Raw genomic sequence first — 17887 nt, forward strand, 5'->3', positions numbered from 1 at the left:
TGTAAAAATATTTAGCGGTTCTATAAAATTATTCATTAAATAAATTTAAAGTTCGGTTTCATGCAACCCGACATAAAAATTTTAGTAAGTTTATAATATATTGGTCAATACAAATGGGCCTCTGTGTACCGTATTTTTAATTTCCAGGGCCGAATTTTGATCCCAATCCGTCCTTGATTCCATAGTAATACAATAATTATTAGCTATTTCAAAAATATTCAATAAGCAATAAAAGATAATAAAATAATAAAACTGATACTATCGCTTTCACTATGTATATTTTTTTTATTTATTTTTTTATTAGAAATAAGCCTCGGCAGCGATCTGCCATTGGCTGACAGTTTACATTGTTTAGGAAGAATTATTATATACATTATTTACATACACATATTACACATATTACAACATAATAGATTATAACCTATTAATAAGATTGGTCTTGATCAAAAAGGATATCATGCGAGATGCGACTTATGTTGTCTGGGTGGAGGGCTTCCGATATAATATTTGATACCCCAGCTTCACGTTTGTGTCCGATTCAAAGGAATGGCATTCAGATATCAGATATAATATGGTTAATTGACAGGAGTGTACCACAACTGGCACAAATGGGTGGTTCTTATTTTTTATACTATGTACCAATATACCTATATTGTTAAATTATATTTTAGCATTTAATGCTAAATATTATCTAATTTGGTCCAAAGAAATAAAGGGAAATAAAAATACTCAAAATTATTTCACACAAAAGCAGTAGAATTTAAAATAGTGATATTGTTAGTTTAAGTACAGCATTTAATTTTTAAATTCTGTACTACTGCCACTTTTATTGAACACCATCATGTTAAAATATTTTGATCAGACAATATTAAACAATAAATAGGTTTATAATGTATAGTAAAATTAAGCAATAAGTATAAAAATCCAATTGGTTTACGCTAATTTAGTTCCTATACGTATTTTCCTTATAAAATTAAAATGAATGTAAGCATAATATAAAATAATTGATGAACCTTAATTAAATAACAATAATATTATTATAATGATTTAAAAAATAATTAGATGCATGAATGTAGTCACCCGAAAAAAATTTAAAATTAACCGTCGTTTAAGCGATGATTTTTAACAAAAGTTTCTTGTAGTCTCCAGAAGTATCTCCCTGAAAAATAGCGAATGAATCAATATAAACGACTTATTCTAGTAAATTCAAACATTAAGTAAAAAATTTGAACAAAAAACTTACGGTTACCCATGACTCCAAACTTTTACCGTACTTCTTTTCGAACGCTTGCTTTATGTCTCCTAGGTCGATTTCCGATCTGGACACGATGATTCTTATCAGTGTTTTGTCATCTGTTCCCAAGCCGGCCATACTTTTGTGCAAACGTTCCGCGAAGAAGTCGACTTTACTCTTCACGCACTTCACTGAAAATGCAACGCCCATAGTTAATTTAATTTTCGTTACATAATATAGGACTCATAAGTATTGTATTTGTTAAGCATCACTAATTTTTAGAGAAAGTACTATAGAAAAAATATAAATATTTAGTATGTGATCAAAAATAATATTTTAAAATCTCTATGATGAGAGTAAATAAACATAAAGCTGCAAATTATTCACACCTAAGGACAGTAAACCCATGCAAATATCTCCAGAAAATTCGCTTTTGATTGATTCTTCCAAGTCCTTGGAAGCCAACTTTTCATACTCCACAAACACGCGCCTTAAATGCTGGTAACTTTTAGTAACCAAAATTCTGTTGAATTCCGATTCGTCCGTGCCCCATTTTATTTTTTCTCCTGCGTTGTACAAAGCCTCGGCATCTATACGCGCCGCGTTCTCATCAACAGTAGGCGTTTCGTCTCGGTTTCCCTGAAAAATTAAATTCTCCATTCAATATTTAAAAAATTTAAATCAATTTATTTGTGTAACAAAGTCAACAATAGTTTTTTATAATGCAATATTATTTGTAATGTTTTTTAATTTCACTACGAGAGTGGTCTGAAGCTGAGTTACATTAAGCAAGTATTGATAGTTAATATTACATGAGCACATTGCATATTATAATAATATGTGTAAAAAGCAATAGATGATCCTTTAATACTAGCTGTGGAAGTCAATGGAAGTATATTTTCGTAGGGGTTTTTTGTCTAAATCTATATTAATATGATAAAATTAAGAATCATTTATTTGTATGTATTAAATAATATAATTATAATTATAATTATTTATAATATAAATACAATATTTTGTCCATATAATTTACAAATTTAAAAATATAAAAGCCGCCGCTAGCTGATAAGCGCGGTCCACCGATAAAACCGGTTTATGGTTAGGTATACTATACCATTGATTATAAATACTATAGTATTTATAATCAATGACTATACCTATTTTGTTATGTTATTAGTTTATTACCAACAATTGCAATTCAACTAGTATACAATGTAAATTCTGGTTTCCCACAAATTAATAATTATACCTAGTATCTGCATAATATGCGAGTTAATAATATTCTCGACACTAAATGGTACACTCAGCCCAACGTCTCCAGAAGATCCGAAATCATCAATAACAGAACAAGAATCGGTCATACCAATCTCACCCACATCCATATCATAAAACATGAAGAACAACCTCTCTGTAGCCAATGTAACGAACCGCTCTCAATCAAACATATAGTCCTAGACTGCCCGCTATATGTCAACGCAAGAAACATCCTCAACCAACCTTCAACGATGGAGGAAGCTCTAGGAGAACACAACACACACTTGATCCATACCTTCTTCAAATCCATCGGCATAGACACAAAAATTTAATGTTAAGATAGAACTACACTGCTAAAAATACAATGTAAATATTCAATATCACTGTAAAATCCACATATACCACAACTGTAATGTAATCTTAATTTAGAACTTAATTATTTACTTGTATATTTAATTATTAATGATAATGTAACCACAACCACAGGCTAATGACCTAGCTGTTGAAGCCTTTAACATCAATAAAAAAAATTAAAAAAATAAAAAAATAAATAAATATTCTCGAACAAGTTCACAAAAACCTCAAGATTGTTTTATTTAATTTCGGGGGGTGTTTGAACACTCAAACCCCCCCCCCATACCTACGCCCATGGTTATTTACTTATTAGATAATAATGATTAGATACTAATGATATTATATACTTTACTTTTTTTTTATTATAATACGTATCTGATATACAAGGTCATCAAACTTATTGATAATATAATATAAAATATATAATTGGTAAGCATAAATTAATTACAATATTTACATCGATAAATAAATAAATAATGATACACGAATAATTAGTATTTTCTTTTTTTTTATTATTCATTGATATTATTGGTGTTGAGAAAAGGCTTCATGAGAAAGTCCACACTTGAGACGCCGAAGGACAGGCTTATCGCTGAGTTTGAAATATTTTGCGCTTTTGGCGTTGTTTAGTTTACCAAAAAAATTTATCTTGAGATTATGTGTGTAAGTTTTAATTGTTGGGAGTTTGAAGTCGGTTTGTTAGTGGTTGACGGTTGTAGGTAGTGCTTTGTTTCTGATTAACCATGGCGCGTTGAAAATTATACGTAAAATCTTAAATTGGAAGACTTGAATCTTATTTATGTGAGTTTGGCACAGTTTACTCAGATAGGGGCAGCATAGAGAACTAAAAGTCGTAGAATTTGCTTGTAAAGAAGTATGGAGCAATTCTAGCTTAAGGCAGTTTAACGGTTGATTAAGGGGTAAAGGATTTTAAGTCGTTGGAAGCCTTGTTGTAGTTTTGAAGAAATGTGCGTATTTCGAGTTAATTTTTTATCTAAGATAACTCCTAGATATTTTAAAGTAGGAGAACAGGATATGTTGTCGCCATTAAGTACACTGGAGAGGGAGGAGTATTAGGACGACGAAGAGTAAATAATACTGCTGTACTTTTTGAGGGATTTAAGATAATTTTCCATTTTTTCACCCATATATTATACTTTACTATATCACTATTTCTTAGCCTTGAATCTGCCAATTTTATTACGATTTGCTATTATGATTTATGAAAATGATTTTCAGGTCTTATAAAAAGATTTCATAATTAAAATCCAAAGTATAACCATTTAATGCGTATTGCGTATAGGTACTCTGGTATAAAATGTGGGTGTAATGTTTTAATAAACTTACACGAGTTTTATGTTTCTATATATAGGTCCATCATTTATTATGAAAAATATATGTGTCTGTTTATTGACATTATTGACAATAACTCTGTATTCATTCAATATTGATTATACTTAACAATTCTGTAATATCTTAATTAATCACATGAATATTGAATAATAGTTAACATAATATAATGAGCAATACGTGTCTGAAATCTGAATGTCCAAAATATCTTAATGACAGTATATAAATATATTATAATAGGAATATAATACATATAGCCTCGTGATCAGACCAAACACTAACCTATACTTGTTAAAAAATATTTTTCATCACATCAAATCACAATCGGCCGATAATATGGCTATGGGCAACCATAAAAATTTCCGCAGTATGCTCGATGTCAATGAAAATGTTTAAATAAAATATATCATTATTTAAAAATCCTGTGACTCACTCCTATAGCTTCCATAGTATGCGTCATATTATGCGTATCTGAACTCTTTACTAATTGCGCATAAACTAAGTACCTATAAAATATTATATTTCAATATTTCAATATTTTCTATTTGTAATTAGTAATTACACGTTGATGACATCATATCGTATACAGACGTACAGTATAATAATTATGTAACTAATGCAGTAATGCAGATCTATTAAACTTTATAAAAAGTACTAAAATCCATTCAGCTCAATAATATTTTAAATTTTAACAAAAACAGAGCGTAGTTGATTAATTATAATGTAATACCTATAGGTACCTACAATCTTAGTAAATTATACGAATACCTATTTAAATTTATAATCTATTCTTCAAAGTAAAATTATAAACAATATAGTACAATAATCATATTAATGATATTATATATAATCTTATATAGGTACATGATAAATTGATAATAATAGCAATTATAAAATATATATGTGATACCTTACCATACTTAAAGATACGCAAAGACGCTTGAAATGGCCAGATGTGTCACCTTTAATATCCTTCTCAAGATTGTGTCCGTACACTGAAACCATAATATATTTTATCGTTAGTAGATGTTCAAAAAACTTTTACAAATACAATTTAATAATATTATTATAATACCTTTAAATACTTATATATTTTAATAATAATAAAGTTATAAAATGAACATTTTTAATTTGTAAAAAAAAACTCGGTCTCGAAATCGTTAACAATAACAACATGTGCATGTGTGATAATAATTACCAAGATTATTTTTAAATAAGCCTGAAAATAATACACTTCAGAAGCCTGAGATATCGAGTTACTTTCCAATTCTAAAATGTCCAACATACCAGTGGTATTACAAGAATGACGATGATAAGGTGTAGAAATAGCTGCTTTAAATTCCTCGTTCTATTTTAGCTGTATTAGATAAACACGTGTACAATAGTCACCACACATACACATTATATGATTGAGTTTATTATATATTATTGAATGGTATATACATGGAGCAAAGAACGAGGATTTAGCTGATCATACATGTTGAAGAATAATATGGTTTTATCGTATGGAGGTCGGAATCGATCATTGGTTTAGGGCTTTAGGCAGGTATAGATATAGATACCTAATATTTTTATGTTTATAATACAACATATTTGGTTTCAAATAAATACACGATAAATTATCATTATTCATGTTCAGTGCCGGCCCAAGATACGGGCGAACCGGGCGGTAGCCCCGGGCGCTACTTTTTTAGGGGCGCATATAATATACGAATATTTTATAAATTTTAGCGTAATATTTATTCACATTGACAATAATATAGCTAAATGACTAAATTATCTATGATAGAATATTCTGTTATATATTTTTTTTTATAGATTTTACTCCACTTTCCAGTTTTTATTATTATATTACAAATTATTAAAAAATAATATACAATGATATTATATTATATTCATTAACTCGGGAAAACCAAAAAAGTATGTGTTACAGCCGATAAGTCTATAAATTGTATCCAAATAAGTTTTGCAATCCTTTACCTTTCCATAAGTATAATTTTAAACAAAATATGTAGGTAAGTATAAAAAGTATTAAATGTATTATGGAGCCTTTGATTAAGGGCGCCTTTCAAAAACTGTCCGGGGCGTCAAAATACCTTGGGCCGCCCTGTTCATGTGTGGCATTTTTTTTACCCTTATAGGTAATTGCGTTTAAACTATTGTGACGTACTGATACAGTGATATGTACCTACTACCTATAGTAGTACCTACCAGCTGTTACCTCTAACTAAATTCAACTGTATATTGTATAACCATAATATATAGCATTATTTCATTATTAGTTTTTTTGAATGCGGCTGTACTGACAATATAAATTTATAGTATATGCCTATTGCATAATTTGATTACTAAAAAAGTATATTATTATAAAAACCACTCACGCCGCAGTTAAAATTTTAAACACTGGTGTAAAAAATAATTGCATATTATACTGCAACCTCGCTATGCCTTAGATAGATACGTACAACTATAGTAAATAACTGCAGTCGTGCCATATACATGGGTAAGATATATCTGATATATAGACACATTCCACGCGGGAGAGGAGCGGTCTTTTGGTTAATTTTCCTATATAGTTTCAAATGGATGCCATATAACTACATATCGTAAATTCGTAATGATGTCCAGTAATTTTATTACAGCTCTTAAATAATAAATGGCGACATGACGCTCGTTCGAGCAATACTTTCATCAATAGTTATTATTATTACGTATAATGTATACGTATGTACTAAAGTTTGTGTATAATATGCATTATGCATAATATGCATTCGTTAAAATAATAAAAAAATGATTACGCATTTATATAGACAACTGGTTTTCGTGAATGGGTTTTTAAGTTTTCATTTTCATTAATAAAATCAATTACGTTTTGGTGTGTGGAAACACACTGCCGAGAATAATATGATAATATATGGATTTAAAGTTGTCCAAAAAAGACGGACATCGTCGTTAATCATATTATATATATAATATTATTAGACATGTAAAATGTAAAATTTTCGTCAAAGGTCGATGTACATTTGACAATGATTGTTAAAACATGAGAACAATCAAAAACGTGATTTGAAAAATATCGTAATACATATAATATCAATATGAAATAAGGTGACAGCGTTAGATATGAATTAGGGTAGATAATTTTATTTTCGTACACCATTTCACGAACCAGCGTGTCATAATAAATGTGTAATGTATATATTATATTAATGTTGGTGTATTTGAAGTTTAAATTATATATATTTATATTTTACTATAATTTATATTTTTAAAACAATATTTCTGCTTAATCTGTAATTTATGTATGATAATATTATAATAATTATTATGACTAATATAAAATATATTTTGCCAGTTTTTTCGAAATATTACCATGGTAACTGCAGTTAGTTTTAACTTATAAGTTATAAGTAGTAAGTAGAGCTCAGATCTATATGCATTTAAAAAGTGTCAAATATGATGCGAATATGCAAAGAAAAAGTGGCTAAATATGCAACGCAATTATATGCATTATGATACACTTTATAAAATGTGTTTTTTTTTATAAGAACCAAACTTTTACACAAAAGAAAATTCTAAATATTTTATCAAAAAAAAATATTATATCTACTGCTATATATTTCAAATCATTTAAATCAATCTAAAACTAATGGAAAACTTTAAAAAAAATATATAAATCTTTTAAAATAACATTTTTGAAACTATAAATATTTTTAAACATTAATAAAATAAATTTTAAAACTTGTCAGAAAAACACTTAAAATTAAAATATTAGAATAGGTTTTAATAATTTTCATAGCACAATTAAATTTTTTCAAACGGGCTAAACGCATTGACGTACAGACGATGGTCGATGACTGCGTATTAATTAATTGCCACCGGGCAGCCGAGAATTTCTGACGGTCGGTGTATTGGAATTTAACTTACTAAATAAGATTTATAAAAATAACAATACACGAATACACGGTGTGATTATTTATAAAATGATAACGACATAGCATGCAGGGACGCGAGTGTATGTTTGTTAATAGTTAATTTATTAAAAGCCATTATATATGCATGTTATAGGCATTTATGAACAAACATGCAATAACCCTCGAATTATACAAAATGTGCAAGATAAAATTTGGTGTTTAAATTTGGTATGATATGGACAATGGACATTTTATAACCCCCATTGACGGGCATACACTTAGTACAAACATGCTAATGCATATAAATCCGGGCTCTACGTATATAACTTATAAGTATAGAATTATCTAGATAATGATGCCATTATGCCAACAAATTCATGTTATATCTAGCACACTGTTCATTAAATCATTAATCAGAAGTTAAATGCCTTAAACATAATAATATATTAAAACTATTGAAACAAAACATTGATTATGGTCTTTAAAACTCTCATTATTATAATTATTTATTTAAACTCTATTTGCCAAGAAGGCCAAGTTTGGAGAATATATATTAAACACTGGAATATTATAAAATGGAGAAAAATTGTTTTTGAAAGTATCTGGAGTTAGCGATATTTCAACTCCCACCTAGTAAAAGAATAGTTCCATCATCGTTCTACTTCAAGGATATAGGTTCACAATCTAATAGCTATACTGCAGGTGCAGGAACAAATATTTTGTCAAATATCAGTAATAATACTACAAACATTCTCGTGTTAATAGTATAATTATTAATTAAATTAATAAAAGAACCTTTTTAATTTAGATCTTATAAGTTGTGTTGATGTAATTTTTAAGGAATTTGAATATTTATAAATATATAATACTAATAGAAACTTCCAGTTTGATAAGTTTTATTTAAAAACATTTTTGAAATGAATAATAGTTTTAAATTATGTGAAGACAAAATCACCTTATTTACAATAATAATAAAAACAATAAAATAATAGACATAATATTCTTTGAATTAGGTCAAAAACCGAGTACAAAAAAAAACTTTACAGTCAGCTAGACAAAATACTACAACCGAGTGTTAGTCCAGTGGAACCCTATTTATTATATAATATGTGGCTCAATATAAGGTCAGTTCGGTATAATCGTATTATAACCATAAATTAAAATCAATGATAAATCATTACAATTTTGGTTGTAGCTAGGTTACCCCAAATAGAAGAATATTTTTCATTTCTTTGTAATTATTTGAATACGTTTGTTGATTATAATATAGATATTTAAATGAGTTAGCTATAAATAAATAATTACACTTTTAAAAAGCCATTTATGTCGCTGTAGTAATAAAAAGTAAACGCAATTTTATAATGATCCCATTCCAAAAAAAAAAATAAAAACATTTCCAAAGAAGAATTGCAATGTAAAGAAAACATTCGCATTGTAAACGTTGTAATTGGTACCTATTTAAAACTATAATAAAAACCAAAACTGCAATATAATGAATAATGTCAAATGTCAATTGGTTTTTTTAACCGTCATAGGAATGCTTTGAAAAAACAAATATTTAAATTCATTAAAGTCATTAAACATAATATATTTAACAAATAAAACGTCTCTAAATACACTTAATTATTGATTGATAACAATGCCAAAAATAAAATATGCCATTTCTTCTCGATATTATTAATAGATCTAGTACAAATTAAAAAAAATATATATATATATATATATATATGTAGGACCCGTGTATAGAAACGAGTATTATTTAGATATAGGTGAGCAGATAATTTACGACTATCCCAATGCCATTAGGTATGGCGTAAATTATTTGAAACATAATAAAAACTTAATACTGGCTGTAATAGGGGCATGTTTATCTTTTTATGTTGGTTGCATAATGATAATACATTATCAAACGTAGAATAGAAATTAAAAACGCTACCTAAATACAATAGAAAAGTTATGGTCTATGCCGTATTTCAAGATCGTTGTAATTTATTTGTATTAATTTTCGTTCTATAGATATATATATAAGAAATTTAAATATTTAATGTTTATGTATGTGAACGTATATAATTTCAAAATTCATAAAAATTACGAATTTAAATATTGGCATCAAAACTCAAAAGTAAATATTTTACCAATTAACATAAGTTAAGTAGGACATTATAAGTATATGCAATTTACTAGTAATTACAAATTGCAATATTCATGATAGGTTTCTAATTTTCCTTAACAGTCATTCGGTTCTAAATAATTAGGTTACTTACGTTTTTCGTAACATTCGGCTACTGTCCGTACACCAAAATTGCTCAAGGTACACAATATCTCCACGAGCACTTCCTCGTGGGTGCCTATTCCGGAGATAGCGTCATGCAATTCCTTTGCGTACAAGTCCGGAAGTGGCGTCATCATCGCCAACACAGTGTCCTCGAAGTGTCCACTTAGTTCGTTTTTCAATTCTTTTTTAAGATCCTAAACATTGTTTGCATCGTGATAGCATAAACTTCATTATGTTAATAAATCTCAATTCATGATTTAACGATAACAGCCAAAATGTAAGTTTTAATGTATATTTTTACCTTTCCATATAACGTCTTGAAGGCCTCTGCGATTTCAATGCGCTGCACAACGCCTCGATTGGCGATAACGTCAATTATGACTTTTTGGTCACATCCAAATCCTTTCATAGCCTTTTTAAGAGCAATCGCATCTTCTTTTGCATCGAAATTTGGTGATGCGAACACGGTAGGAGTACACTTTAATTAGATAAAAATGTTATCAATTAAATTTATTATTATTATAATTCTCATTTATCTTATGACTAAATATTTTAGTCGACAATATAATAATAATAATAACTATACCAAAATTCATTATAGTAACAATGTTTTAGCGATTAAAGAAAAAAAAATCTATAATAAATACAAACTATATTTTATGTGACTGTAAATAGTGTAAATAAGTGTCGTGTACAAATATCACGTTTTCTTATTACAAGATTCTCATAATTTTTAAAAGAATAATAGTTAACAAAATACACATTGGTTATTTATATTATTAATTATAATATTATAATAATTTGGACATAGAATATATTGTGATGAACCATATTCTCATAGTGATAGTATCATGTTCATGAGTAAATGCATTAACATTTATATCGATCGTCGCCATCTGCAGCAGCTAACTTATTAACATTTTCATCATTTGAAATCAACCATGACATATTTATTATCTCGGAGAACTCATTATACAAACTGTGTTTAGTGTTTACTTTGAAGTATGACTTAACGCTGATGTCTGTTAGCCATGGCTCAGAAAGTGAAATAATATATTACTCTTCATTATAGTAAGTATGCAGTAAAATTGCTAATTGATCGATTTTAGATTTATTATTAGTTATTACATTTTTAAATACCTATACTACCTGTACCGGCTGTACCTGCATCAATAATTAAAGTGATCATCTTTGAATTAGTAACATAATTTTAAAAAATAATAATATAAAGTGAATATTATAGGTATCTGCAGTGGAAAACATGAATTAAAAAAAAAAAAAAATGCCTTATAATTTGTATTGACTTATCTTATATCTATCAACTACGAGTACTTACAAACCCGTCATATGATGATTTTTTGTGCAATAGTTGCAAGTTATCATAGCAAATCCTAAGGCGGTACAGAATAATAATTGTTATCAAATAATTTACTTATAATAATAATTCATAATTATTCATGATTTAAAACTTTTAATGTTTTAGAAAATTAGGTATACAATTTTGTTTCTCTAACATAGGTGCTGTACATATTTTGGGGCCATTGAAAGTAGTTTTCAACAACATAATTAATATACACGTTTACACGCATGTAATCATTTATTATATTTGGACAATGAATATATTTATTACTATTTTATAAATCATTAAATACACGATAATGATTTGCATTTAAGATATTAAATTACCATATTATGTAAGACTATCAAAATAAAAATACCTATATATACGATACTACTCATAGTTATTATTATGCATACTGCAAACATGAATAGATTTTACTTAATTCATGCTCAATGCTTTTTTTTTAGATCATCGTCAATACTTAGTTAGGTAGACATTTAAATATTTGAATTTTTAATAACTTAGTCGTGTTATAGTCGTATCATTAATATCGTATAATTTATATAAATTCATAATCAACTGCATTCAATTATTTTATGAAGGTTAAGTTTAATAAACGGTGACAAAATATTTATTTTCTACTCAACAGATGTCGGTTTATAATAGTATACCTTGAACCTACCAATAAAAGAAATAAATGTTGCACCTTATTTTTTGGTAGGCGTGTTCTATCAATAATTATACAATACAATACAGTAGTTATATTGGTATGTTAACTAACCTACTAAGTGTATAGTTTAAATCTTTTGAAAATAATTAATAATAATGTAATACGTGACATAACCAATGACAATAATAATCAATAAATACAAATAATGAGATTCTATTTAAGACTTTGATCAACAAATTAACTTGAATGATTAGACCATTAGAGTAATGTTCATGAATAAGATCAACGAATTCATTCCGATAAAATTAAAAATAAAACAACAGAAAGATAATCTGTTGAATTGAAAAAGTTCGACAAAATCTCTAGCTAAGCGTCAGTGTCTTAACTTGGTGTGTAGGAAATATTATCAATAGTCGGAGGTTATGTCCATTAACATTTTGTTAAATCATAACCTGTTTCCTCGTCTCCTTTAAAAAAAGTCAGTAGGTGTTGTAACTTGTAAGTACTGTTTATAATATATTCCATAAAAGAGTAAGACAATAAAATTGTTATTTCGGATCGGGTGAAAACAGAAATGGAATTAGTGTTGAACTTCGTTTGTTGAAAATATTAAGTATCTAGTGGTTATATTGTTAGCGAAGAATGTTAAAAAAGTAACGCCCTTTTTTATCATTCAGATAACTATATAATTTTATTTTAAATGACTAAAAACTGCGTGCTCTCCCAAACCTAACTCCTCTGACATACCCACGTCATATCCAATAACACGAGTACCTATATTTACAGTGAGGGGCCATTGGACCAAGGGGTGCGGATAGACATGACACTGAACGGGCATAAAGTATGCGAATACGTTATTAATATAATATTATCAAATTCTACTATACTTTTAGAACTTTAGAAGTGACCACTATAATTAATAGACATTCGTGTGACTTATTATTAGAAAACCGCGATGAGAAATTGAACAACTTATTCAAGTGCGTAGTAATATTTAAATTTAAAAAAAAAATGATCGCTAATAACTGCAATAGCAATTTATTGTAAATAATATTATTTTTAGATGTGTACATGAGTACATGACATTATATTACATAAATTGTATATGTGAGTATTTGTCGTATGTATATCGTTTGCGCAACCTATGTAGATACTATAATATATAATAATTATTTATTATTATTATAATACGCCGTGTACTAATCACTAATGTTCTATTATACTTAGCAATAATATATTCAATATTGGTATAAAAATTCTAGCGCCACTTACTTTTGTGGAAACGTAATTGGCCATGTCGTAGTGTCTGGAGACTTGAACGGGACGCCGCGACCACCACTAGTTGTAACGGGACGAAAAAATGAAAATCGGTCGACAGACGTGACGGGGCGGAGATCGTGTAGGGGAAAACGGCCGAAACTCTGCGGTCACAATAAGTTCGGTGGCGACGTCGAAGATTGACGGCGTATCGGGCGCGACTGAACCGCGAACCGCGACACACATTCGAGACTCGAGTACCCGCAACAATGTATTATTATTATTGTGACGAGAGTTTGAAACTATACAGAGCGCTCGCGCGCGCATGTGCGATGATGTCATAACGAGCGTAGGCATATATATGATACGCACGTTCTACGAATATATAGATATACCGTCACTAAACCACCGAAAACGGCCGCCGACGTAATTATTATAGTTATTAGTGTATACTACCTTCAATTGGCCGCGGGGTTTTTTACCGTGCCAAGGACGCGCCCAGTACCATCAGTGACCACGTTATAAAATTATGTACCTATTGTGTGGTTACTAATTATTATTATACTTAGCATAAGTATATCTGCAGGTATCCGGTACGTGTATATAAATCGTGAGTATACCGCGGTTAATGGTCAATAATATGGTCGTCCAACACGAGCCCGCCGCAGAAGTCTATACAACATGATGACACTGCATGGCGCGTGCAGTATTGTATAGTACGTATCGGTGGCGTACGCAGGATTTTTCAATTAGGAGAGGGCTTGAAAATAAAAATCACTCAGTTGTCTCAAGGTAATAAGTTTTGAAAAATAAAATAGATAGGTACGTTCTTAGTCACACAGACACAGTAGTTTTACATATATATATGTATATATTCTATAGTCTATGATTATAATAATAATTAGGTAAACACGCGTTAAAGATACTATATTAAACCATGGGTAAATATAAAAACAAATAATAATAATAAATATGGTCAATGGGGGAGGTGTCCTGGCCGTTATCTCCTCCTGCGTACGCCACTGGTACGTCGGTACGATATATATAGGAACCTTCACGATATGTATAATATATTAATATTATACACTAGGTATAGCCATCACCTCGACACAATTTTTAACTCGCGTATAGGTAGGTTTATCATATAGTTAAATAGTCGCGGAGAAATTCGTATAGAAATCTCAGATTTTGCGATCGTCGTACGACTGCACGATCATGACATAGTATAATATTGTAGTTATTGAGCTCTCGGTGTCATTGCCGACAGATGATCGTCAACAGTTTTATAGATGTTGATACTTGATATTAATATACTTTTTTTTTACGATTTCGAGTCGATCGTTTGTATATCGTTGACGACGGCAGTATAAGTTTGACACTGGTCACTTTAGTACATCATAGTATTAATTTTGATTGCAATTTTCCCGAATTTTCGTTTACTTCTATAATAATTGTTTATTAAAAACTGAATATTATTATTACCTACCCTATTACATAATATAATACCATGTTGCACCTTCATATAGTCGGTATAATGATTAATGAACATTGTTGCTGTAATAATTACGCGTAAAAAAGATGGTATAATAATAATATAAGGTATGGTATGCCGTTGAAGTAGTGCATTTTAATAAATAATATACATTGTGTATTGTATTGACCACGTATACATTAATACACTAGATTAATAATACGTGACGCCTAAAAGACTGGATTAAAACTATGCGTGCGTCGTATGTAGTAAATATTAATTATATATTAAATAAATATTATATATATAAAGTATAATATACGAAATATGCAGTGCACGCGCGCGTTGGTCTCGGTATTATATTAATATGATACATACAATTTTGTATTATACACAGTTGTCACGCGACCAGAAAGAGGCGTGAACTATTAGGTTATTATATACACAATTCTGGAAGTATTGTGAGTATAATATCGGTCACTATTTTTTTTATGGTTCACTATATATTAATAAGTTTAATGCTAAATAAAACACAACGCAGCCGTCGAAAGCCTGTATAGCAGTATGCATTGTGCAGTGTACAGTATAGACGTATTATAATAGTGTTAATATATATATATAGTAGCTGTTTGATAATACAGATATGGAGAGTTCGTTTCGAAACGATCAGCGAGACTAGACTTAAAAGTCAAATAGAATACGGTACAATTTCTGCTGGTGCATGATAATAGGCAAACGTATAATTGCACCAAACGAAAAGTAAAAATTGTAAATTGTGCCCGGTATTTTTCAGGTAAAAAATTCTTTCTGTGCAGTAAATTGTGCCCAATAGAAATATTATTTTTATGATAGTTATTTAGGATTGCCCAGAGGACACCACGATGAGGTGGCTTTTACTGTCCTCCAAAAATGTATTTTTTTGGTTTGCTTGGTTAGTTAATAAAAATAGATTTTTTTTCTAATATTATGGTATTATATTATGGTTTTATATATTTTTTTCTTAAGTTAAAAATGTCAATGGTAAAAAATACAGTTATAAATTATCTGCATAGTAATGCAATATCATTTTCACATATTCAGCCTTCGTAATAGTGTTTTCATTAAATAGTTGAATAATTTTTTCATTTTTGAAATTAATCAGGTTTATTTATGCTATCAATTTTTATATAAATTTCAGATTGTAACTTCAATATTTTATCAATAAAATTATAAATATGAGAATGAGACGTATAAAAGCTTTTATTAAAATAACCGTGGAAAGATTCACAGGCATTATATTTGTCGGTGTTATAATGTTGCGGAAGCTATTGCGCACAAATATTCGGAGGAAAATCAGCAAATAAAATATACGAGTTTAAAATATAGCAAGAAAATTGTCTAAGTCGATCATCTTCATGGATCGTAGGCATTAATTCATTGTTAATATAATCGCAAACATTTTACTATGGTCGCAATTTAGTATTTACTATTACCCATTTTAGACCCCGAAAAATCTAGGGTGTAATTTACTATAGTATTTTTACTACCTGTTTAATGTGGGTGCAATTTACAAGCACTGAAGCACATAATAAAATTGGTAGGCAACTTATATTACCCAAGTATATGAAAATAATGATTAACAAAAAAACATCACATATTTACTATGTACATCATAGATACCTATATGTTTGTGTACACCGACACTGTATTTATTTAAGTATAGCCTAAAGTCAGTTTCCCATTTAGAAAAGAGCCGAAAGAGAAGTGGTTGAAAAGTATAATCTAATAATCAATATATTATTCATTTTAAAAATATTTAAATACTTTAGTTTATTACTTTACTAATAATGATGCATAGTTCTATAGTGAATTTCAATATTGGTGTGAACGAAATACTTGCAGATTATTAATATATAAATATCTTTACATTTCTATGCTGCAAATAAGTATTTGTGATTTTCTGGTGATACGGTAAAATATATAATATTATTAGGTTTTGTTAAAATCATTTTAAAAAATGTATACATACTCTTACGACGTATACATATAGGTAGTTCCTACTCCCCACCATACGTTGTAGTCACTATAGTTGGTTACTGTTATTATAATAATTTATTGTGATCAATGAACTGATTATGCTTTCCAAAAAAATGTTTTAAAAAGGTCACTTGTGTTGTCATTAGATAATATGAGACACGCCTGAGGAAAACTAATAACCTAAAAAAAAAACGTATCTAACTTAATAAACTGTTACGATGTACAATAACCCGTTGTTGAAGTGAAAGTCAAATTTAAAAATGAAGCTTCACCTACATACGGAAATTATTCAACTATAGTACACTGTACACATAATATAAATAGATAATATAATATTGTATATTGTAATATAGTAAATATATGCATCTGCATTCTGTGGTAGGTATACCGACATAGCAATAACTGCAGTGACCTAAAAACTTAAGATACGAAAGAATATGATATTGTTACAATATATTATTATTTATTTGATTATTGATTTTAACTTTTCGAGGAGACCGTTTTGTGCCAAACGTTAATCACCTACTACATAAATATTTCATTCAATTTAATATTCAATCCAATATCCAATATCGTAATGTACCTACAGAAATATATATACTGTTTACATGTATATACGACTGAATAATAAATGCATATTTTCAGCTATAGACGCTATAGTTATATACGTCATGTTAGTGTTACCAACATGGTTATAAGTTATAGATAATATTATTATAGCCGTGGCCCGTGGTTACCAATACAATTAAA

At 28.8% G+C, this 17887-nt stretch overlaps 1 protein-coding gene across 1 annotated transcript; it reads right to left on the reverse strand.

Moving 5' to 3' along the window:
* Positions 1-265: 265 nt before the first annotated feature.
* LOC107166612 (annexin B9-like) lies at positions 266-13909 on the reverse strand. The gene is made up of 7 exons (XM_015515354.2): positions 13666-13909; positions 10683-10859; positions 10371-10575; positions 5108-5187; positions 1624-1873; positions 1244-1425; positions 266-1159 (listed from the first exon to the last, which is right to left on the reverse strand). Exons 1-7 carry the CDS (start codon positions 13687-13689, stop codon positions 1109-1111), a joined length of 969 nt encoding a protein of 322 aa, XP_015370840.1. The 5' UTR covers positions 13690-13909; the 3' UTR covers positions 266-1108.
* Positions 13910-17887: the final 3978 nt, after the last annotated feature.

Source organism: Diuraphis noxia, unplaced genomic scaffold (assembly GCF_037042655.1).
Source record: "Diuraphis noxia isolate RWA-SAM2 unplaced genomic scaffold, SU_Dnox_SAM2 contig0003, whole genome shotgun sequence".
NCBI classification, from domain to species: domain Eukaryota; kingdom Metazoa; phylum Arthropoda; class Insecta; order Hemiptera; family Aphididae; genus Diuraphis; species Diuraphis noxia.

Bases quoted from the DNA above. Each gene is read 5' to 3' on its own strand.
- LOC107166612 (XM_015515354.2), bottom strand. From the start codon at position 13,689: ATGGCCAATTACGTTTCCACAAAA. The intron at 5,188-10,370 runs GTAAGTAACCTA...TTATGGTTTCAG, and splicing joins AGCCGAATGTTACGAAAAAC to TGTACGGACACAATCTTGAG. The intron at 1,160-1,243 runs GTAAGTTTTTTG...GCTATTTTTCAG, and splicing joins GTTTGGAGTCATGGGTAACC to GGAGATACTTCTGGAGACTA.